This window comes from Hyaena hyaena, unplaced genomic scaffold (assembly GCF_003009895.1).
Source record: "Hyaena hyaena isolate Hyena2069 unplaced genomic scaffold, ASM300989v1 scaffold_240, whole genome shotgun sequence".
NCBI classification, from domain to species: domain Eukaryota; kingdom Metazoa; phylum Chordata; class Mammalia; order Carnivora; family Hyaenidae; genus Hyaena; species Hyaena hyaena.
Window position 1 is genome coordinate 744,233 of NW_024080873.1, and position 25,636 is coordinate 769,868.

The 25,636-nt window shown below is 39.6% G+C and overlaps 1 protein-coding gene across 2 annotated transcripts in view; it reads left to right on the plus strand.

The window, feature by feature from the left end:
• MLLT3 (MLLT3 super elongation complex subunit) overlaps positions 1 to 25,636 on the plus strand; it is a 274,703-nt gene that overhangs the window by 192,051 nt on the left and 57,016 nt on the right. For both annotated transcript variants that reach the window (XM_039244430.1, XM_039244431.1), the window contains one exon: positions 8,361 to 9,059. In XM_039244430.1, coding sequence (XP_039100361.1) covers positions 8,361 to 9,059 — 699 coding nt within the window. The remainder of the gene's footprint in view (positions 1 to 8,360; positions 9,060 to 25,636) is intronic.

Here is a 25,636-nt window from a genome sequence, read left to right on the forward strand (position 1 = left end):
GCTCAGAGCCTGGAGCCTGCTTCAGCCTCTGTGTCTCCCTCTCCCTCTTCCCCTTTCCCGCTCCACTCTGTCTCTCTCTCTCTCTCTCTCTCTCTCTCTCAAAAATAAACATTAAAAAAATTTAAAGAAAAACTGTAAGCTTGATGCAAGAGATAAAAAGTCTTATATTAATTATTAAATCAAATTTGTGGGTTGTTTTAGCCAGTTTCACTGTCTTTACTCATTTCATTAAATCTTGACCATTTATGACAAAGATATATGGATTTCTCATTTCAGTGAAATGTTTTTCAAGTTTCTCTCTTTTTTAAATATATGTGTTTTAATGTTAGCTTTTTTTTTTTTTCCCGAGAGAGAGAGGGAGAGAGAGAGAGAGAGAGAGGAAGAGAGAGCAAGCAGGAGAGGGACAGAGAGAGGAGACACAGAATCTGAAGCAGGCTCCCTGCCCTGAGCTGTTAGCACAGAGCCTGATATGGGACCTGAACCCACAAACCGTGAGATTGTGACCTGAGCTGAAGGTGAACTCTTAACTGAGTTACCCACCTAAGTGCTCCTTAAGTTTCTCTTAAATATTCATTACTTTTTGCTTTATATAAATTGTTTATTTATTTTTTAAGTAGTCTTCACACCCAGCAGGGAGCCCAATACGGGACTTTAACGGATGACCCTGAGATCAAGACCAGAACTGAGATCAAGAATTGGATGCTTAACCAACTGAGCCATCTAGGCGCCCCTATATAACTTAGCTTTTAAATTGTTTATGCTGTTTGGTCTTCTTAAGCTTGAAGTTCTGCACTGTGTGATACGAATGTAGCACTCACGCTTTCTTTTGGGGTCAGTTAGCAGATACTTCTGGCCCATTCCTTCATCTTAAGCTTTAATCCCTTGTTTGATGTTGTGTTTCTTTGAACAGTCTGTATTTGCCCTTTGTCTTTTTAACCCAGTCTAACAATCCATCTTTTAGTAAGAGAATTCGGTGTCCTTTTTTATTCTGTGAGTAATACTGGATTTTATTACTTTTCTCCTTGTTCATTATTTACATTTGTGACTTTTTCCATTTTTCTGAATTTTGCTTTCATTTTCAAGTTGATATTAATTTCCCAGTTTCCCCGTTTATGTGTCAGTCTTGTACTTTTCCATTTCATTGTTGGCCACCTTCCCTTTCAGTGGTTCACAATCCAGTTGTTGTTTTTTTTTTTTTTTACTTTTACCATGTAAAAATGATACCAACATTTCCCCTCACCTTGACACGCCATTCTCCTCTAACATTCCTAAGTTTCTATAGAGAGTGTTTAATTTTTCAGATCCAGATTTTTGTTAGCCTGTGTGTGTGTGTGTGTGTGTGTGTGTGTGTGGTATTCACATTGAGCACTCAACTTCTATTACACATTCCAGATAGTTGATTATCTATTTAGATTTAATTCTGTGTGGAAGGCAAAGTACATTGCACTTCTGTCTCCTCTCCTCTCCACCTTCCCACACATAACAGGTCTCATTTCTAATTTAGTTACTGTTTGGTTAAAGTTCCTTCTCAAGTCCTTTGCTTAGATGGGGCAGTGGGTGATATGCTCTTTGAATCCCTAAATTTTGGCAAACACTTCTTTCACGCTGACTGTGTGTGTAGGATGTTTGGGTTGCATTGCGTTTTCTCTCAGCAGTCTTGATTTTACTGTTTGTTCTTCTCAGTTCTACTGTTAGAAATGAAAAGTGCCATGTAATTTCATTCCGTTTTTAGTTCTAAGTAATAATTCTTTCTGGCAACTTGTAAAGTTTTCTTTTTTATCCTTAAAGTTGAGGAATGTTAGTTTGATGTTCTTGAGTGTGTCTTTTTTCTCTTACTAGTCCTGCCTGGATCTTGCAGAGCCCTTTGAGGTCTCAATTCTGTCTTTCCGTTTCTTCCATATTACTTTATTGCCTCTCTCCCATCTCTTCCTTTTCTCCTTCTGGAGACTCTTCTGGAACTTTTCCTCTGGTTGGTACATCACTTAGGGCTCCTCAATCTGTTATTCAGGTTTCTTCTCTTTTCCATTAATGACTTACATCTCTTTGGACCTTTTACTTTATGCTTAGAGATTTCTTCCAGTTGATACTTCACGCCACCATCGAGAGTCTGTCTTCTCCTTTATCTACTGAATTCTTCAGGTAGAAGAATTCTCAAGGTGTTCCAAAGGTAACCTTGAGGGTTTTGTTTTTCAATTTTAGTTTTGCTAATATTCTAAACCCATAGAAATTATTTTTTGTTCTCTGTATGCCTCTTCTTACATTAATCTCCCTATTTTTGACCTCAGTATTTCATCTGTGCCATTCAGAAGATACGGTAAGTCTGTACTCTCCTATTCTTCCCTTAGATATGTTATTTACGTGTGCATTGGGATTCAGGTTGTTATTAAGAGACCTTAGGTTTTTTTTTTTTTTTTTAATAATCCATTAACTGTTGAAAGGTAGAGGCATCTTACTCTCTACTGTAGCAGCAGGCATGTTGTGTATTTCATGTGCCCACACCTGGAAGTCCCTGTGCCCGCCTTCTGATCTCTTTGCATCTCCAGCCTCAGGAGTAGAGGGGACTCTCCCCTCTATTGAGTGCCCCCTGAACACCTTTGGGGAGGGCAGGATGGCCATCCTTGTGTAGTTATCTGTGTGAACTCGTCTGCTTCTTGCTCAGAGCCCAGAACAGAGGAGGCCTGTGTCAGCCCTCTTTCCAGATGCCCATAATCCCACGGCTACATTCTGCAGCCCCATTCACTACCTGCCGCTTCCCAGAGCTGACTGGTTCCAGAAGGTCAGAATCGATTTGAGATTCAAGTTGGAGGGATGAGGGGTGGGATAAATCAAATTTAAGATCCCATCTTTCCCCACAATCCTGAATTTTTATACTTTATTCATAGTTTCAGATGGTATTTCACTCCCGTGCCTATTTGTCATTTTTTTTTTTAAATTTAAAGTTTATTTATTTATTTTTAGAGAGACAGAGAGCACGAGTTGGAGAGGGGGGGAGAGAGAGGGAGGGAGGGAGGGAGGGAGGGAGAGAGAGAGAGAGACAGAGAGAGAGAGAGAGAGATGAATCCCAAGCAGGCTCTGCACTGGTCAGATTTGATGCGAGGCTTGAACTCAGGAAACCACAAGATCATGACCTGAGCCAAAACCAAGAGTCAGACACTCAACTGACTGAGCCACCCAGGTGTCCTCCCCACATTTGTCATGCTTTTAGTGGCATTACAGAGAGATTTTTAGTTTAAAACCTATCTTTGAGCAATTGACCCAGCTTTCCCTATGCATAAACTCTTGGACTATATTATAATTTCTAGAAAGTATCCTTTTCAGATGCATTGTGGACAAATAAACCTTTAAAGGAGAAACCTTTGCTTTTGGATAAATAAAACTCTTCTGGGGAAGTTTGTCCGTATGCAGATTTCACTGAACAAAGTTATGAATGATCTGAAAATATTGCACAACACAGAAGCCAGTTGAATCTGGACCGAGACCAAAAATAAGAGCGTAGGTAAAGAGAAGAGACAGAAGCTGGAGAAAGAGTCAGCTTTGCACTGTCAGTGGTGCTAGGGAGAGGACATGGCCATAAGGCAGTAACTGAATGCCGCATATCATTGGAAAACCTTATTTTGTCCAATAGTTAAGACCTTTCTGTAAGCTATTTACTAGAGTTGCTGACAAGTATATTAGAAGAGATTATATATTAAAGGGACCCATTCTGTTCCAGAAAATTAAAACAAGGAAGCATTCAGTAGAATCTGAGAGGATGAAAGACAATACTATACCCTATATTCATAGGTAGTAAAATTAGTACAAATATGTGTATGTTTGTTTAGACACTCATTTGCCTTAAATATTTGAGATTTGAATTATGCACACTTCCTCTCCCTAATACTGGTATGCAGTTTGTCCTAATGAGCCTCAGGCAAAGAAAGTTTGAATTATACAATATGTGTAAACCTCCCATTGAATGGTAATTAGTTTGTTCTGCTTAGCAGCACTTAATGTTAAGGTTAATAGTTCAGAAAAATTTAAAAAAATTTTTTTGTAGTTTATTCCTTTTTGACACAGAGAAAGAGCGCAGGTGGGGGAGGAGCAGAGAGAGAGGGAGACACAGAATCTGAAAGAGGCCCCAGGCTCCAAGCCATCAGCACAGAGCTTGATAGGGGCTCAAACCCACGAACCGTGAGATCAAGACCTGAGCTGAAGTCAGATGCTTAACTGACAGAGCCACCCAGGCGCCCCTAGTTCAGAAAAATTTTAAAAAGCCAGTGACTTGATCTCTGATATGTATGGGATAGATAGGCCGAGAATCAGGAAAAGCTTTTATTCTGTGTCAGTAACCATTTAATTCCCGAGTTTGTATCTAAGCCTCTTGTTTACATTTATTGCATGTATGACTATGGAGTCAGGTGACAACATGTCTGAACTTCGCCACTTATCCCAGACCCAAGACAGAGAAAATGTAGTCCTATTATAATAGGAACTGTTCTTTCACCTTTTTTTTCTAAATTTTTATTTATCTGGGGTGTTGTTATCAAATGTTACTCTTTTTACTTCTCAGTTGTCATAATTTAAAGGCAGCTTTTTGGTAAAGAGGCAGGAGCAAGAGCTGGGTAGCTTGCTTCTGTGAAGATTTGTTGGGTCAGTGAAATTGACGGTGGGCATTAAATACCTAGGCCAACATGGGAGTAAAAAGTTATAAAATTTCTGGAGTTTTATACTTGACGTCATATATATGTGATTAAGACAAGAGCTTAAACTTTCTGTGGCACAGGAGTCGGTGTCCTATACCACTGTGTACTTTGCATTAAGAATTCTAGTTTGTCCTACAAACGAGCTTTAGAAATAAATCATGGAAGGAGTCCTGTAGAAGTTTTTTGTTATATATTGAAATTTACTATTTCTTAATGCTTAATACTAGAAAGTATGATGATAGGTATGGGCGCCTGGGTGGTTCAGTCTATTAAGTGTCTGGCTTCGGCTCAGGTCATAATCTCAGGGTTTGTGAGTTCGAGCCCCACATCTGGCCTCTGTGCTCACAGCTCAGAGCCTGGAGCCTGCTTCGGATTCTGTGTCTCCCTCTCTCTCTGTCCCTCCCCAACTTGCATGCTTGTGCATGCATGTGTGCATGCTCTCGCTCTCTCTCAAGGATAAACATTAAAAAAAAAAGTATGTTGATAGGTAAAAATCTGTGTGTTTTTAAAAGTCACATTTATAAACATATGTGTAATCTCCATGAAGGTTAAATATTAGGCAGCAACGCTTGGGTATTCTAGAGCCATAATTAGAATACTGATTGCAAATTGCCAAAATTCAGTGAGTCAACAAACCAATTAAAAAAAAAAACTCAAGGATATTAGATTTCAAATGTTCTTCCTTAATTTAGTTTTCCCATTATACTTTATTTTAATTATTCATAGTATTGCTTCACATGCCAGGAAATGTCTTGTAATAAAATTTATAAAATAATGTAGTTTCAGTAATATGAATACTATCTTTAGCATTCTGCTTGCAAATCTCAGATTGAGAGGTTTTGTAAGGAATCATCTAGTTTGATGCATAAAAGCACGTCTTTGCATAGTAACTTTATCTATTTTAGGACTTTGAAACCAAATGCTCACTTGAGAAAAATAAATGGAATGATTGGTATATGTCATTTCGTTGTTGTTACTGTTGACAGATAAGGAAAAAATTGTAGGAAGAAGAAAAAGCACATAGTCTACTAACACAGAACAATATTTTTTCATTTTAAGTATTATTTTATTTCCTTTTTTCCCCAAGTTCTTATTTAAATTACAGTTAGTTAACATGCAATGTAATATTAATTTCAGGTGTAGAATTTAGTGGTTCATCACTTCCATACAACACTTGGTGCTCCTCACAAGTGTCCTCCTTAATCCCCCCATCACCTCCCTTCTGGTAACCATCCGTTTGTTCGTTACAGTTAAGAGTCTGTTTTTTGGTTTGCCTCTCTTCTGCCTGCCCCTTATGTTCATTTGTTTTGTTTCTTTTTTTTTTTTTTTAACATTTTATTTATTTCTGAGAGAGAGACAGCATCAGCAGGGAAGGGTCAGAGAGAGAGGGAGACACAGAATCAGAAACAGGCTCCAGGCTCTGAGCTAGCTGTCAGCACAGAACCCAATGCGGGGCTCGAACCCACAAACCGTGAGAGCCAAAGTCGGACACTGAACTGACTGAGCCACCCAGGCCCCCCTGTTTTGTTTCTTAAATGCCACATATGAGTGAAATCTTACGATGTTTGGCTTTCTCTGACTGACTTATTTTGCTTAGCACAATACTCTCTAGCTCCAAGATTTCGTTCTTTTTGTGGCTGAATAATATTCAATTATTCACATACACCACATCTTCTTTATCCGTTCATCAGCTGGTGGACGTTGGGGCTCTTTCCATAATTTGCCTATTGTTGATAATGCTGCTGTAAACATCTGAGTACATGTCTCCTTTCGAATCTATATTTTTATATCCTTTGGGTAAATACCTAGTAGTGCAATTGCTGGATCACAGAGTCATTCTGATTTTACTTTTTTGAGGAACCTCCATACTGTTGCCCACAGTGACTGCACCAGTTTGCATTCCCACCAATAGTGCATGAGGGTTCTCCTTTCATGGCATCCTTGCCAACACTTGTAGTTTCCTGTGCTATTAATTTTAGCCATTTTTGACAGGTGTGAGGTGATACCTCATTGTAGTTTTGATTTGCGGTTCCCTGATGATGAGTGATGTTGAGCATCTTTTCATGTGTCTGCTGACTATTTCTATGTCTCTTCGTGTCTTCTGCCTATTTTTTAACTCAATTTTGTTTTTTGGGTGTGAGTTTTAGAAGTTCTTTATAGATTTTGGATACTAGCCCTTTATCTTTTATGTTATTTGCAAATATCTTCTCCCATTCCCTAGGTTGCCTTTTAGTTTGGTTGATTGTTTCCTTTACAGTGAGTATTACTTTCCGATGCTTATTCATATACATAGTTTTCTTTTTTCTTTTGACATAGACCCTATAGGTAGATAGGGTTTGTTTTAGTGAAAGGCATAGCCCCTGCCCAACTATTTTTTCTGTATCATGCTAAATATTTAAGGGATACAAGATTGATATACATATCATTGACTTTGAGTGAGTTAAAGGTGCAGAAGAACAAGCAAGCCTTGAGGTGTAAATTCTAGTTGAAAATTTGAGCATTGATTTGCCATTAGGTCCATTAGGAGGTAGAAATAAGAAAGAAAGAGGTTTTCTTTTATGGTTTTGGTGTAGATTTTTGCAAGTCCAGGATCCACTTCTGTTTCCTGTTCTTACTATTAATGGTAGAGGGTCACCAATATGTTAAGTATGAATTTAAATTTTGTTCCTAAGTAGAAAGGGTCTATGGAGGTCATATATATTGAGGCACTTACATGAGTGAAAAAATAAGCAGCACATTTAAAATGGAATAAGCAGTGGTGAACTCTTTCCTCATGATTGAGCAACAGTAACTGCTCAAGACTTTTCAGTCCATTTGATGACCATTAGGTGACATCTTTTGTTGGATTTCTCTTTTCTTTGTTGATAGATGGGAGACATTACCTAACCGATGAAATTTGGACAGCCAACCAAAAAACAAAAAGGATTTTTATCTCAAATTGAGAATTCTTTTCCTTATTTTTGGGTCTTGTTGTTCTTTATATTAAAAAGCCACTTAAGATTTAATATTATCTGTCCTCACTATGGGACTCTGGGCTCTTTTTCTGCCTCGTCCTCAATCTGTGCCATAGGTGGATGCTGATCCCCAAAAACTGTCTGCACTTTAATCACTCCTTGTTGTGCTTTGCTCTAGTCACAGTCTCCAAGTCCCTTCTCATTCTTCCCTTCCCCATAATGCCCTGCTCATCCTTGAGGATCTAATTCAAGTGTCAATTCTCTATCAATTTCTGAACGACTCTTTTCCCATGCCCCCAACAGAAATCATGACCGCCTTCTTTTCGTGGTCCTGGCATCTCATTGGTGGCTCTTGGAACAGCCACGATTCCTAGATATGTCACAGTTCCTGAGAGAAGGGCCGTGTGTCACCCTTCCTTGTGTCTCCTAGAACAGGCGTTCGGCAAACATTTGTCGAACCGCAATGTTGAGAACGCCATGCTTCCCGTGATTGGGACAACAGCTGGCCTCATTAAATTCCTTGATCAGAGTGGCCCTCGTTCCCTGTGCTCCTCACACACCCTGTCCCCACCTGTTCCACTGTGGTGATTGGTGCCTAATAAGACTCACTCGCGAGCGCTCAAGGCAGGATCTTTGCGCGTGGATGCAGGGTGCAAGGGAGCCGGCCGGGGACCGCGTGTTGCTCCGGAGCTCTGACTTGCATTCTGTTGTCCCATTTCTGCAGGACCCGAACAGGAGCATTCATACCAGCAGCAGCAGCAGCAGCAGCTGTAGCAGCAGCAGCAGCAGCAGTAGCAGCAGCAGCAGCAGCTGTAGCAGCAGCAGCAGCAGCAGCAGCAGCAGTAGCAGCAGTAGCAGCAGCAGCAGCAGTTTTTCAAAGCCTCACAAGTTAATGAAGGAGCACAAGGAAAAACCTTCTAAAGACTCCAGAGAACATAAAAGTGCCTTCAAAGAACCTTCCAGGGATCACAACAAATCTTCCAAAGAATCCTCTAAGAAACCCAAAGAAAATAAACCACTGAAAGAAGAAAAAATCGTTCCTAAGATGGCCTTTAAGGAACCGAAACCCATGTCAAAAGAGCCAAAACCAGACAGTAACTTACTCACTATTACCAGTGGACAGCAAGACAAGAAGGCTCCTAGTAAAAGGCCCCCCGTTGCAGATTCTGAAGAACTCTCCGCCAAAAAACGGAAAAAGAGTAGCTCAGAGGCTTTATTTAAAAGTTTTTCTAGCGCACCACCGCTGATACTCACTTGTTCTGCTGACAAAAAACAGATCAAAGATAAATCTCATGTCAAGATTGGAAAGGTCAAAATTGAAAGTGAGACCTCAGAGAAGAAGAAATCTACTCTGCCGCCATTTGATGATATTGTGGATCCCAACGACTCCGACGTGGAGGAGAACATGTCCTCCAAATCTGACGTGAGTAGTTGTGTTGGTTTCCCTCCTTTCCCGTATTAGCCTTCAGATCTTCTTTCCCAAGGCTTCAGGATAAAGGATGAGGGGAGAAAATGACAGCTGGGCCATAAAATGGTAGCACGGACAGGCCTAGCGATGAATTTCCTTAACTAATGGAAAGAAGGAAATGAAATCATTAGGGAATCTGCAGACATTTGGACTGTGATGGAAATTGTTAAAGGAAAGATACATTCCGTAGTATGACAACGGGCCATTTTGAATAGCAGCAGGAAACTTGAGCTGCTCCTTGGGGCTAAGTTTCTGTGCTTTCCTATGGTTGCAGATTTAGGGAAATGAGAAGAACGCGATAAAACTTGGGTCAGCACAGAGCCTGATGCAGGGCTTGAACTCACAAACCATGAGATGACCTGAACTGAAGTCAGATGCTTAACTGGCTGAGCCTCCCAGGTGCCCCAAAACTTTAGACTTTTAAAGTTACTTATTAGTCCTGATCAGTCCAAATAAGCTCCTTACTGTAGCTTGTCAGTATTTCTAGATAATGGTAAAGGAAGATGTCTGGCTAGAAATTGCTAGCAATTTGAGACTATTTCTCTTTCTGCCCTGTGGATTCACCATACACATGTTCCTAATTCAAGTGCTGGCAGAGGTGGTGGGACTTAGCAGATTCTCTCTTCCGCATTTGCAGAAGAGGTAGAAGGGCAGAAGGGTTAGGACATGGAGTCATTACCAATCTTCTGTTGTTCAGAGACTACTTCCTTCCCTGCTATCCTCCATAGCTAATCTTGAAATTTTAATAGAAGATCAGATTGGGAGCACAGTAGCATATACAAGAGATTGGGGTAATCGGCCCCAGTGTTTGGTAAATGTTTCATAGTGATAGTCTATTGAACGAATGATGAGAACTAATGGGTTCATTCCAATATCTCAAGCATTTATTTTTCCTCTTGTGCTATTTACTTAGGGTCCTTAGGGTCCTCTTTGTTTTAATTTTTTTTAAGTTTATTCATGTATTTTGAGAGAGACAGAGACAGCACGAGCAAGGAGGAGCAGAGACGGGAGCGGGGGAGAGAATCATAAGCAGGCTCTGAACTGTCAGCATAGAACCAGAATCGAGACGCGGGGCTCGAACCCACAAAACTGTTGAGATCATGACCTGAGCCAAAACCAAGAGTCCAGCACTCAACAGACTGAGCCACCCAGGCAGAATAGGCTCCTCGTAGTACACAACTTGTTCTTAATTAGGTGTTACTTGGAAAGCTTTTTTGTATGTTTGACTTTTATTTCAAATCACCCTAAGATGTTCATTGATCCTCTTGGGGTGTGATTAGTCTATCAGGATTGTCAGGTTTAGCAACTTGGTCTTTCCGTATTCTGACATGTTATGATTCTTCATGAATAGAGGTTTTCAAATTGTGGCTTATGAGTCATTGGTGAGCCATGAAACCATTTTAGCATGTCGTCACCAGTGTTTAAAAAAATCAGAATATGTTGTAATCAGTATGGGTGAGTAATGGTTTGTAAAAATTTTATTTCATAGGATGTGTGTATTTCTTATAGTAGATCTTGGTCAGAAAGGCATCTTTCTTGAATGTTAGCTGATTTATGAGAAGATTAAATGACATTCCTAAAGCACACCTCTTTCTACATGAAATTATCCCAGATGATCATCACCTTTAGATAACTGTGCATATTTATTTTTGTCTCTTGCTCCCTCCCTTTTATATATGACTTATAAGATATGCCTTTTCTTTTCATAAACTTCATGTTCATCTTGGTATATTAATCCTAAGCCACACCTTGAAATATCTTTTGGAGTAAAGAGTTAGCATCATTAATTCCTTAGAGTAGGGAGCACATTTTCACAGCAGACCTAGGAGTGTCACATATCCAGTAATTGTTACAGGAAGGTTTGTAATGGCTTCTGCCCATCATTACAGAGAAAGCCTCTAAAGGCCTTTGGGTATTATTTGGGTATAAAACCCACCAGATATACAGTCTTTATCAGTTTTCTGGTAGTCGTGCTTTTATTGTTGCTGTTGTTGGTTTGATTCTCTAAATGTAGGTAGTGGAGCCGAAGAAAACTGATGAAAGTGGTTCCAAATAAGCCATGACCCAAAAGACCTTTCTGTGAACAAAGGAGATAAAGGGTTGCTAAAATTCCCTGTATGCCCTAGTAGACATCGCCTTTGTTTGGCTTTCTTCCTACCTGGTGCCCCCTCTGTGGGCAAGACAGAAGTATCACAATCCTACCTTTCAAGATATGCTATAAAGCTGTAGTAATCAAAAGAGTATGGTACTAGCACAAAAACAGACATATAGATCAATGGGACAGAACAAAAAAACCCAGAAATAAACCCATACTTTTATGGTCAATTAATCTATGACAAAAGAGGCAAAAATACGTAATGGTGTTGGGAAAACTGGACAACTAAATGCAAAAGAATAAAACTGGACCCCTTTCTTACACCAGACACGAAAATAAACTCAACACGGATGGATTAAGGACCTAAACATGAGACCTGAAACCTTCTCTGTACACACTTCATTCAACTTGCTGTGTGAGGAATGAGATTATAATCGCGACTTTTGATACTTTGTCTTTACCAGCGTTGTTTTCTTGGTTAAATTCTTCTCCCGGGAAAGAGGTGGAGTCTCTTCCGAATGGTAGCATTTTACCAGTGGTTGTTCAGATACAGGATAAAGAATTCAAATCACCTTAGCAGCAATTTCTTTTGGAAAGAAAAAAAAAGGAAGAAGGAAAAAGAAACTTCCCTTCTTTTGTTGTGCCTCATTTCCTCCCACTCCACCCTGTTCCTTGCCCTGCTTAAACTGTCTGGATCTGGCCATAAACATCCTGCTGTTGAAGCATTGGCCTTAGGTTTTTATGTGATGGAAGGCTGTGGCAGTCAGAGAAGAAGGTCTTTATTGTGTTTTCAAAGTGGCTTTTTAATGACTTGTAATTCCAGCAACATGCAAGAGCTGTAAAGGCTGTAAGGGTGGTGACTGAGCAGCTGGAGAGGCCATTCATTAAAGGGCAGCCCTGCCTCTGGGGGGCGGGGGGCAGGGGGTGTCTTGCTCTGGACTCCTGGTCTCTACATTTTATAGCTGGAGGTAAAGGTACCTGAAGGTTTGCAATTCTTCCTCTGATATATGCAGCTCAGTGTGGAGCTTTCATTAAAACAATAGGAAGAAAGTTAACTTCGTTGGGTGCATGGAGCTATATTTCACCTGCCCTTGTTTTCAATTGCTTTTTTGTTGGTTTTCTGTGTCAGATGTGATCGGGTACAGGAGTGGCTACAGTCTAGCCAATCCACTCTTCGTTTGCTCAGCCATATTCCTGACTTAGTCCAAAAAAGGATTTGGAGCAGTCAAAAGGGAGATTTTTACCTTAAAACAGAGGTAGGGGCTTCTTCTCTTCCTTGTTTGGGTATCATACTAAGCCTAATTTGTTTCACAGTTTTTAAACTAAATCATTGCTCAGAAGCCCTTAGGTAGCTGAGGGCCTTAGACAGGGGATCCTACCATTGCAAGATCAATGTGTCAATAACTGCCCAGACTCAGCATTTTTACTTACTTGTATTGAATCGTATGTCTCACGAATTCCATGAGCCTCCTTCAAAAGAGCTCTGTTGCCTCTTCTGTGCACTATTGTTTCTTACTCTGGGGCCTATTGTCTTTACCTGATTGTCTCATCTGTCATCTTTAGACACAAATTCAAAGATGTGATTCACCATGATCTTTGCATGGCCAGCTTTACCGTAGTATCTGGATGCCTGTAGTCAAACATTTCTTGAGTGCTTGCTCGTCCCCAGTCTAAGCACTTGACATGTTCTAACTCATTTAATCCTCAAAACAACTTTACAAAGTAGGTAGATTTATTATCCCTATTTTACAGGTGGGGAAACTGAGGCTCACAGGTTAAGAGACTTGGCCATAGTTGCCGTGTGGTGGAGTCAGGATTTGATCCAACTTGGTAGGGAGTTCACTTGAGGGTTTTTGGAATGAAGCAGATCTTATTTTTCCACAGATTCATCTTACATTTGCAGAGATGTGCTTCTCGACATTGGCATCAGTGCTGTGAAAGCCTTTGGGATAATGTGCTTGTTCCATTCATGAATCATGTTGCTTTGACCGACCTATTGATTTGGACTTTTACCAACACCCTTCAGGAAGGTTGTCCTTAGGGCTGGATTTGGCATACACCGGGAGGGAAGAGCTGTCAACTGTCCAGGCATCTCTGACTTCTCACACATGCCTGCTTCCAGAGCAACAGACTGCCGTGGTTCTGGATTTCACATTATTACGGGATCACTGTTTCCCTGCTCCCAGAGTTTTCCCACTTGCTTTTTGCTTTGGTGAGGGATTTATGTTTAACAGAGCTGAGCTGCAATATCAAGCTTTCCCAGAAGGTGCCACCAAATAACAAATGGTGTCCTACAGTCCGAAGATCACTTCTTTTTGAATCTTCTAGTTGTGTTCTGTAATTTCATTTTCCAGTGCCTCTAACGTTATTCAAAATGTAGGTTGTGCTCTCTTTGAATTAGGAGACAAGATAATACAGTGGCATAGGTAGAGGGTGGTTTTCTTTTGGAGTCTGTGTTATTCTTTAGCCAGGTCTGAGAAATTGTTCTCAGTGGGTAACAATTTATGACTGGAAACTTCCAAAGCAGTGTCAAGATCCTCAAAGAAAAATCACCCGGAGGAGGCTACTTTAGGTCACGAAAGGTGACTGCACAGTGAGATGTTCCCAGATAAAGTTGAAGAGCCTTCTATTAGGAGAAAATGGAAGAGCGTTACTAAAGTGTTTGGAGACAACAAACTGCCTTTGAATTCTGAGGACGCAGAGGATAGGGGAGGTTGGGGTGCTGGAATAGGGAGAAGTAGTCAGAATTGGTGACACAGAAAAGGCATTTCCTTGCTTTTCTTGCTTATGGGAGAAAATGTATGTATGGGGTCCTCAGATGTGATGGGGTATTATTTATTTATGTAACCATTTTTTTAAACTGTTTTATTTATTTTGAGAGAGTGTGAGCGGGGGAGGGGCCAAGGGAGAGGGAGACAGAGGATCCGAAGCAGGCTCCGCGCTGACAGCCGTGAGCCTCTCGTGGGGCTTGAACCTATGAACCCTGAAATCATGACCCCAGCCGATGTCAAGAGTCCAACGCTCAGCTGACTGAGTCACTCAGGTACCCCAGTTTAACCCTTTTTTAATTCAAGTATAATTAACATACCATATTATATTACGTTTATATTATATTAGTTCCAAGTGTACAATATAGTGATTCAACAATTCTGTACATTAGCCCTCATCACAGTAAATGTACTCTTAATCCTCTTCACGTATTTCACCCTATCCCCCCACCCACCTCCCTTCTGGCAACCACCAGTATGTTCTCTGTATTTAAGAGCCTGCTTTTTGTGTTTCTCTTTTTTCTTTGTTCATTTGTTTCCTAAATTCCACATATGAGTTAAATCATACGGTATTCGTCTTTCTCTGACAGACTCATTTCACTTAGCATAATACCCTCCAGAGCCATCCATGTTGTTGCCAATGGCAAGATTTCATTGTTTTTTATGACTGATTAATATTCCATCGTGTACACATACCACATCTTCTTTAACCTATTGTAAACAATGCTGCAATAAACATAGGGGTGCAGATAGCTTTTTGAATTAGTGTTTTCATTTCTTTGGGTAAATATCTAGTAGTAGAGTTATTGGGTCCTACGGTAGTTCTATTTTTAACGTTTTGAGGCACCTCTGCACTGTTTCCATAGTGGCTACACCAGTTTACATTCCACCAACAGTGCACAAGTTTCCTTTTTCTCCATATCCTTGTTAATACTTGTTTCTTATGTTTTTGATATTAACCATTCTTGCAGGAGTGAGGTTACATCGCATTGTGGTTATGATTTGCATTTCTCAGATGGTTAGTGATACTGAGCATCTTTTCATGTGTCTGTTGGTCATCTGGATGTCTTCTTTGGAGAAACGTCTATTCAGGTCCTCTGCCCATTTTTTAATTGGATTATTTGGGGGGTTTTTTGGTGTTGGGTTGTGTAAGTTCTTTACGTGTTTTAGATATGAAATCCTTATTGGATATATCATTTACAAATATCTTCTCTCATTCAGTAGGTTGCCTTTGTGTTTTGTTGATGGTTTCTTTCCCTATGCAGAAGCTTTTTCTTTTGGTGTAGTCTCAATAGTTTCATACTGCTTTTGTTTCTCTTGCCAGAGGAGACATATCTAGAAAAATGTTTCAACGGCTGATGTCAAAGAAGTTACTGCCTGTGATTTCTTCTAGAAAGCAGGTTTCAGGTCTCATGTTTAACTCCCTAATCCGTGTTTATTTTTGTGAATGGTTAAGAGAGGAGTCCAGTTTTATTCTTTTGCATTTAGCTGTATAATTTTCTCAACACCATTATCTATTACATATTTTTGCCTCTTTTGTCATAGATTAATTGACCATAAAAGTATGGGTTTATTTCTGGGGTTTTTCTGTTCTGTCCCATTGATCTATATGTCTGTTTTTGTGCTAGTACCATACTCTTTTGATTACTACAGCTTTGTAGCGTATCTTGATAGGTAAGATTGTGATACCTCTGTTTTTGTTTGTTTGTTTTCAAGATAGTTTTGGCTATTTGGGGTCTTTTCTGGTTCTATACAAATTTTAGTGGTATTTGTTCTAGTTCTGTGAAAAATGCTTTTGGTATTTTGATACAGATTGCACGGACTCTGTAGACTGTGTTGAGTAGTATCGACATTTTAACAATATCAGTTCTGGGGCGCCTGGGTGGCTTAGTCGGTTAAGCGTCCGACTTTCGCTTAGGTCATGATCTCGCGGTTCGTGGGTTTGAGCCCCGTGTCGGGCACTGTGCTGACTGCCAGCTCAGAGCCTGGAGCCTATTTCAGAGTCTGTGCCTCCCTCTCTCTCTGACCCTCCCCTGCTCACGCTGTCTGTCTCTCTCTCTCTCCTAGAAATAAAAAAAAATTAAAAAAAATAAAAAAAAAAACCCAAAGCAATATCAGTTCTTCCGATCAGTGAGTATGGAAGATGTTATTGTAAATAAATAGATAAATAAATTACTAGTGTACCTTGGCTTACGATCTCTGTGTTTAGAGTTATTGTACTGTTTTCTTTTTAATTTAATTCTTGAGCCCTGCTTTATTTTGTGGCTTTTATTTTTTTTAATATGATAAACCACCATGTTGCTTTGAGTAACTACAAGCATTTCCTTCTAAACAAGTTTGTTTGTAATATTCTTTGATTACTTTAGCAATGTTCAATAACATTCAAAAATATTTATGTGGTAGATTCTCCTGTATATAAACACTGTATTAGATGGTACAGATGGTACAAAATTAGAATTTAGGCTGAGCTTGGAAGAACGAAAGGCATGAGTAAGAGGAGATGGGGGTGGAGTGGACAGGACAGGGCGTTCTTAATCAGAGGAAACAACTTGATTAAAAAAACAACAACAAACTGATGGCAAATGTAGATTATTCTCTGTTATCTTCCCTGAAAATGAAGAGAGATCTTACAAGTGAGTCCTGACATTAATTTTATCAAACTGGTTTGTCAGGAATGAAGGAAGCCTTCTCAAACCCAACCGTTGCTAGGAGTGGCCCGAGCAGTTGCCCTTGATACCCTCTTATTTCATCCACGCAACGTGTATGATAGCTTTTGTTCTCCTCTTACTGATACGGAAGTGGCAGAGCTAGAGTTCGAGTCCAATTCTCTCTAAAGCCAAAGCCCTTGCTCTTTTGTATCATATCACCAGTTAAACCTTGTTGAGAGGAAAATCACATCAAGTGAGAACCACTGTGGTACTGATAAGTCCTTGGTCGAGGAAAAAAAAAATCTACTTGGCAAGACTAACTTTCCCACCATCTGGCTTCCTCTGACTCTCTCACTAATAGTGCCACAGTTCAGTGAAAGGGGGAGAATATGAAATAAGATGTAGCCCCAGTACTGGAATCCTTGGCCATGAATAATGGCAAACAAGGAGACCTGGCTGTGATTTCCAAAATGATGATCAGCTCATGCTTCTAGTGCATCACTATTATTTTCTAAGAAGCAGAATTGCAGAAAGTGTTGAAAAACCATGCTACCTTAGAGTCTATCCAAGGGTACTGTTCACCAATTTATCATCTTACTAGATTATGTCTTCTACTTCATACTAGGTTATGAAATGACAGTAACACTGTGAGAGGTCCCATTTACTGTATTGCATCATCTAAAGGTGATACTCTTGAAGAATATGAAGAAGGAAGGTAGGTTCAGACTTCCACAAGACAGTGGCGTAGGAAAATCCCGAAGTCACCACTTCCCATGAACACCAAATCTACAGCTACATATGGACCATTTTCCTCTGAAAAAGATCTGAAGACTAGATCAACTGCTTCACCAGAACAAGAGATGAAATAACCACATCAAAATGGGTAGGAAAGACAGAGACTCGGTCTCACCAAAAACCCCACCTCTGGTGCAGCAGCACACAATAGGGAGGGGTCTCACCAGCAGAAAACGTCTTGTTTTTGTTTTTAATACTTACTTATTTTTGAGAGAGAGCAGAGTGCAAGATGGGGAGGGGCAGAAAGTGAGGGAGACAGAGGATCTGAAGTGGGCTCCACGCTGACAGCAGAGAGCCCGATGCAGGGCTCCAACTCCCAAACCACGAGACCATGACCTGAACCGAAGTTGGATGCTGAACTGACTGAACCATTCAGGTGCCCCCCCACTTCCGCTTCTGAAGAAGCAAGGGGTTGGTGCTCCATATCAGGTTACGCAGCCCTTGGGATCTGTGCTGGAGAGACAAGCTCCTAAAACGCCTGGCTTAGAAAACCAACAGTGCTGACATCCAAGGGACAGAAGTGCTGTAGGAAACTTAAGAGTCCCCACTGAAAGGGTTTCGTATGACGTCTTATTCACTCAGACCCAACAGAAATAGGGTTTCAAAAGTGCCTGGACTATCTAAGAAGGAGATTCATTTGCTAATATAAAAGTATTTGCTAGAGAGCCAGGGGGCAGTTGAAACTCTCCCTGGAGATGGAGGCACTAGCAGACACTATTTTTGTACCCTGATAGCCCAGGTGGGCGAGCTCCATTGTGGCACCCTCCCACTACCTTGCTAAGACTGGGGGCTGGCAGCTGCAGCCGGAGAGTGCAGGCACTTGTCGTACTCCCCCTTTCCCTGGCTGGGGCAGGCGAGCAGGAGTGGTCATGGCATTCTCTCTGCTCCCAGCCCAAAGCCAGGGGCACTCTCCAGCTACATTCTGGAGGTCTGCAGGTGTGCACAGTCAAGACATTTTACTGCTGCCTTTCCGAAGTTGGCAAGTGTGCCCCCACCTCCACATGCTAACAGGAATCCAGTGGGCACATGCAGTCTACACAAAGGATGCCCCTTGATCACCTGGCCCTGGTGGCCAAGAGGGCTGGTATTCCTGAGCTCCACAGGAATGTAATAATCAGACAGTTCTTGGGAGGCTACAAACCCCAGGGTTCTGCACAGACAGCAGACTTAAACACAACCCCTGTCTTCCAATGAGTGGAGCCTCAACCTAAGAGGCTGCAGGTTTCCCATACATCTGGAGGGTAAGGAGGCACTTCAAGGGAACATTGACAGACACCATTCTTTTATCCCCCCTCCCCCTGGCCTTACTACAGCTCAAGGAGACATCCCAGAAAGGAGCTTTTATATTTATTTGAAGACCTGATTTTTGCACCTGTCACCTGGGGGACACCTCCAGATCTTCTGGTCTTGAAGCCAGGAGGGTTTACAATTGTAGCCCCACAAATCCGTATATATTGGCATACTTTAAAAGCTTGCCCCTGGGGGTCTATTTTCCAATCAGCCTGAAACTAGATGCTAAATGAAATTCCTCCCCTTGGAACATTGATAGATCATGGCACACCCTCAACAATGGGGACATATCAAGAATAAGTCAGACAGTTTAGACAATCACAAAGGTTCAAGAGACAACCAAGTTCTAGGGCAACATTGAATGAGAAGGTTTATCACCTACACAAGGCCATACCTTCAAGACTGAGACAGGTAGCTATTTGGTTTAGTACATAGAAACAAACACAGAGGCCAAGTAAATGAAAGAGAAATATGTTCCAAATCAAAGAAAAAGGCAGAAAAGACCTTAATGATACAGAGACAAGTAATTTATCTGATAAAGAATTCAAGGTTATGAAGATGCCCACTGAACTCAGAAGAATGGATGAACACAGTGAGAACTTCAACAAAAAGATAGTGTATATAAGAAAGTAGCAACCAGAAGTTATAGAGCTGAAGAATACAGTAGCTGAATTGAAATATACACTAGACTGAGTGAAGCAGACTGGATGAAGCAAAAGAGCAGATCAGTGAGCTGGGAGACAAAGCAATGAAACTAACTTATCAGAGCAGCAAAAAAGAAAAATATATATATATATATATTTTTAAATTTTATTTCTAGGATAGAGAGAGACAGCGTGAACAGGGGAGGGTCAGAGAGAGAGGGAGACACAGACTCTGAAACAGGCTCCAGGCTCTGAGCCGGCAGTCAGCACAGAGCCCGATGCGGGGCTCGAACCCATGAACCGCGAGATCATGACCTAAGCGAAAGTCGGACGCTTAACCGACTAAGCCACCCAGGCGCCCCAAGAAAAATATATTTTTTGAAATGATGATAACTTAAGAAACCTGTGGGACATCAGTTGGAATAACATTTGCATTATAGAGGTCCTTGAAAGAGATGAGAGAGAAAAGGGCAGAAAACTTACTTGAAGAAATAATAGCTAAAAACTTTCCTAACTGAAGGAAGGAAACAGACATATCCAGGTCCAGGAATCTCAGATTTGGTAAGATGAACCAAAAGAGAGCCACATCAAGATACATGATAATCAAACTGTCAAAAGTTAAAGAGGGAATCTTAAAAACAGCAAGAGAAAAACAAATGGTTACATACAAGGGAAACCCCATGAGGTTATCAGCAGATTTTGCAGCAAAAACTTTGCAGGCCATAAGAGAATGGCATAATATATTCAAAGTGCTGAAAGGAAAGAACCAAGAGGACTCCACTTAGAAAGATTATCATTCAGAATTGAAGGAGAGAGAAAGAGTTTTCCAGACCAGCAAAAGCTAAAGGAGTTTGTCGCTACTAAGCTGGCTTTACAAGAAACGTTAAAGGGATTTCTTTAAGCTGAAAAGAAATGGCACTAATGAATGATAGGAAAACATATGAAAGTAAAAAACTCCTTTGAAAAGGTAAATATAGTAAAGGTAACAGATAATCACTTACAAAGCTAGTATGAAGGTTAAAAGGCAAAAGTAGTAAAATTAACTAAAGCTACAATAGTTAGCTAAGGGGTACATAAAATATGAAATAAAATATGACCTCAAAAAAACAAAATGTGAAGTGGGAAGTAAGAATGTAGACTTTTAGAATGTGTTCAAATTTAAGTTGTTATCGACTTACAATAGATTGTTATATACATAGGATTACTTGTGAATATTATGGTAACTGCAAAGGAAAAACTTACACTAAAACATCAAAAGAAAATGAGACCAGAATCTGAACATATCACTGAAGAAAGGCCCTGAAACACAAGGAAAGAAAGAGAAGAGAAAAACAGAAAGGAAGTATAAAAGCAGCTAGAAAAGAATTAAAACAGCAATAAATACATATCTATCAGTAATTATTTTTTTCTTTTCAAATTTTTATTTAAATTCTAGTTAGTTAACATACATAGTTAACATACATAGTTTCAGGAATAGAATCCAGTGATTCTTCACTTACATAACACCCAGTGCTCATCATAATAAGTGCCCTCCTTAATACCCATCACCCATGTAGCCCATCCCCCACCCACATCCCTCCATGAACCCTCAGTTCTCTATCTTTTTTTTTAAGTTTATTTTTTTAGTTTTTATTTTTTAATGTTTATTTAGTTTTGAAGGAGAGAAAGACAACGTGAGCAGGGAAAGGGTAGAGGAAGAGAGAGACACAGAATCTGAAGCAGGCTCCAGGCTCTGAGCTGTCAGCACAGAGCCTGATGTAGGGCTTGAACCCATGGATGCCAGATCATGACCTGAACCGAAGTTGGATGCTCAACCAACTGACCCACCCAGGTACTCCTAAGTTTATTTATTTTGAGAGAGAAAGAGAGTTTGAGTAGGGGAGGCACAGAAAGAGAAGTAAGAGAATACCGAGCAGGCTCCACTATCAGTGCCCAGCCTAATGTGGGTTTGAACCCATGTGAGATCATGACCTGAGCCAAAATCAAGAGTCGGACACTTAACCAACTGAGTCACCCAGGCATCCTTGTTCCCTGTCTATAAGAGTGTCTTATGGTTTGTTTCCCTCTCTCTTTTTTCTTTTTTTTCTCCTTCCCATATGTTCATCTGTTTCATTTCTTAAATTCCACACGAGTGAAATCATATGGCATGTCTTTCTCTGACTGACTTATTTTGCCTAGCATAATACACTCTAGCTCCTTCTTACATCATTGCAAATGGCAAGAATTCATTATTTTTGATGGCTCAGTAATATTCCAGCACGTGTGCACATATGTGTGTGCATGCACATGCTCTCACATATGCACGCCCACGAACGTATAGCATCTTCTTTATCCATTCATCAATCAGTGTACATTTGGACTTTTTCCATAATTTGGCTGTTATTGATAATGCTAATATGAATATTGGGGTGCGTGTATCCTTTGAATATATATTTTTGTAACCTTTGGGTAAATACCTAGTAGTGCAATTGTTGGTTGTGAGATAGTTCTATTTTTAACTTTTGAGGGACCTCCATACTGTTTTCCACAGTAGCTGCACCGGTCTGCATTTTCACCAACAGTGCACCAAGACTCCCCTTTCTCCACATCCTTGCAACACCTGTTATTTCTTGTGTTGTTAATTTTAGCCTTTCTGACAGGTGTGAGGTGGTATCTCAGTGTGGTTTTGGTTTATATTTCCCTGATGATGAGTGATACTGGGCATCTTTTCATGTGTCTGTTAGCTCTGTTGGATGTCACCTTTGGAAAAATATCTATTCATGTCTCTGTTCATTTCTCAACTGGGTTATTTTTTGATGGGGGTGTTGAAATTTGATAAATTCTTTATAGATTTTGGATACTCTCTATCAGATACGTCATTTGCAAATATTTTCTCCCATTCTGTGGGCTGCCTTTTAGTTTCATTGATTGTTTCCTTACTGTACAGAAGCTTTTTATCAATGAAGTCCCAATAGTTCATCTTTGCTTTTGTTTTTCTTGCCTCCAGCGATGTGTCTATGTGTCTAGTAAGAAGCTGCTCTGGCTGAGGTCAAACAGGTTGCTTCCTGTGTTCTCCTCTAGGGTTTTGATGGTTTCCTGTCTCACATTTAGGTCTTTCATCCATTTTGAATTTATTTTTGTGTGTGATGTAAGAAACTGGTCCAGTTTCATTCTTCTGCATATTGCTGTTCAGTTTTCACAACACCATTTGTTGAAGAGACTCTCTTTTTTCCATTGGATATTCTTTCCTGCTTTGTTGAAGATGAGTTGACCATACAGTTGTGGGTCCATTTCTGGATTTTCTATTCTGTTCCATTGATCTGTGTATCTTTTTTTGTGCTAGCACCATAATACCCGGATGACTGCAGCTTTGTAATATAGCTTGACATCCAGAATCGTGATACCTCCACCTTTGCTTTGTTTTTTTTTTTTTCAGGATTGCTTTGGTTATTTGGGGTCTTTCGTGGTTCTGTTCAAATTTTAGGATTGTTTGTTTTACCTCTGTTCCTACCCTGTGAAAAAAGCTGGTGGTATATCAATAATTACTTTAAAATTAGATGAATTAAATGCTCCAGTGAACATATATTGAGTGGGTGAATAGATTTAAGGGAAAAAAAAATCTATATATTGCCGAGGAGAGTTTTACTTCAGAAGTAGGGACATATATAGACTGAAAATGAAAGAATGGGAAAAAATATTCCATGCAGTTGGAAATGAAAAGTGAGCTATTGTAGCTAAAATCCTTTAGTGTAGTTAAAATACACTTTAAAACAAAGACTGTAATTAAAAAAATAGGGGAACTACCTGTGATGGTCATTCTAACAAGAAGATCTATTTATACAAGCACCCAACATCAGAGCATCAAAATGTACAAAGCAAATATTAACTAATTGGAGAAAATGACAGCAGTACAATAACAGTAGGGGACTTTAGCACCCCACTTACATCAATGGATAGATCATCCAAACTGAAAAGCAGTATGGAAATACCCACGTTAACACATTAGACCACATAGGACTTACTAGGTGTATATAGAACATTCTGTCTGCAAGTAGCAGAATACACATTATTCTCAAGTGCACATAGAACATTCTCCAGAATAGATCACATGCTAGGCCATGGAACAAATCTCAGTAAATTCAAGGAGATTGAAATCAAATCAATTAAAGAAAGAAAAAAGAAAAACCACAAACACGTTGAGATTAAACGACCTGTTACTGAACAACTACTGGGTCATAAATCAAAGGAGAAACAAACAGATGTCCAAAGACAAGTGAAGACAGAAATACAACATACCAAAATCTGTGAGATGCAGCAAAAATTGTTCTAAGAGGGAAGTTCATATTAATACAGGCCTGCATCAAGAAACAAGAGAAATCTCAAACAATTCAACTTTGACCTAAAAGAAGAACAAGTAATGTCAAAAGTTAGTAGAAGGAAGACAATAATAAAGACCAGAGCAGAAATAAATGAAACATGAGTAAAAAGGCAACAGAAAAAATCAGTGAAACTAAGAGCTGGTTGACAAAATGATTCACCACCCCTCCCACTAAAAGAGAGAGAAGGGGAGGGGGGGGCTCAAATGAAATAAAAAAATGAAAGAAAAGTTAAAACGGATACCATGGAAATATAGAGGATCATGACACTATTATGACAATTATATACCAACAAATTCAACACCTAGAATAAAATGGATAAATTCCTAGAAATGTGTACTCTTCCAAAAACTGAGTTTTGAAGAAATAGAAAATCTAGAAGGACCAACTACTAGTAAGGAAATTGAATCAGTAATTGAAAACTTCCCAACAAACAAAAGTCCTAGACCATATTGCTTCACTGCTAAATCTACCAAAGATTTAGTACCTATCCTCAAACTCTTCCAAAAAAATAAAAGAGGAAGAAATGCTTTCAAACTTGTTTTAGAAGGCCAGCGTTATCCTAATACCTAAACCAGATCAGGACACTATAAAGAAAGCAAATTTAAGGCCAATATAGCTGATAAACAAAGATGCAAAAATCCTTGACAAAATATTAGCAAACTGAATTCAGCAATATATTAAAAGGGTTAGACACCGTGATCAAGTGGGACTTATTTCAGGAGTGAAACAGTGGTTTAACATCTGCAAATCAATCAGTGTAATACATCACATTAACACAATGAAAGATTTTAAAAAATCATGTGATCCTTTCAATAAAAGGGAAAGCATTTGATAAATTTCAGCATCCAGCTGTGATAAAAACTCTCAACAAAGTGGGTCTGGAGGAAATGTACTTCAGCCTCATAAAAGCTATATGACAAACCCACAGCCAGTACCATACTCAATGGTAAAAAGCCAAAAACTTTCCTCTAAAGTCGGAGACTTTGATAAGACAAAGATGCATATTCTTTCCATTTTTATTCACCATGGTATTGGAAATTCTAACCCTAACAACTAAGCAAGAAAAAGAAATGAGGCCTTTAAATTGGAAAGTAAGAAGTAAAACTGTTTGTAGATGACATGATACTTTATACAGAAAACCCTAACAATACCAAAAACCTTTTGGTATTGTTAATACCAAACTAATAATAAATTCAGTAAACTTGCCGGTTACAAAATTAATAATTCTGTTGCACTTCAACACACTAATAATAAACTATTAGAGAAATTAAGAAAACAATCCATTTACAATTGCATCAAAAAGAAAAAAAAAACCTAGGAAGAAACCAAAGAGGTAAAAGACCTGTACTCTGAAAACTACAAGACATCAATTAAAGAAATTGAAGATATAAAATAAATGGAAAGATAGTCCATATTTATGTAATGGAATAATTAATATTGTTAAAATACCCATACTACCAAAAGCAACCTATTCAGTGCAAATCCTTATCCAAATTCAAATGGCATTTTTCACAGATCCGATGTTGACTCACCATGTTATTCACTTGAAACTGATATATATGGTATGTCAATTATACCTTAATTTAAAAAATAAAAAGGAAGGTGGGGCTCCTTTTTCTTACAACATAGCCATACCTGGCTAATAAATTTTCATATCTTCCTGGGCAAAGGAGGGGTAATCCAGGAGACATGGTCCAACAGCAGACCCTTGGAATCACAAGAGACAGGTTCAGCTTGAACTGTAAAATGTGGATTTTAATAATACTGAGATTTTTTTAAAAATTTTTAAATGTTTTATTTCTGAGAGAGAGAGAGAGACACAGCATGAGCAGGGGAGGGTCAGAGAGAGAGGGAGACACAGAATCTGAAACAAGCTTTTTCTGAGCTGGCTGTTAGCACAGAGCCGGACATGGGACTTAAACCTGCAAACCATG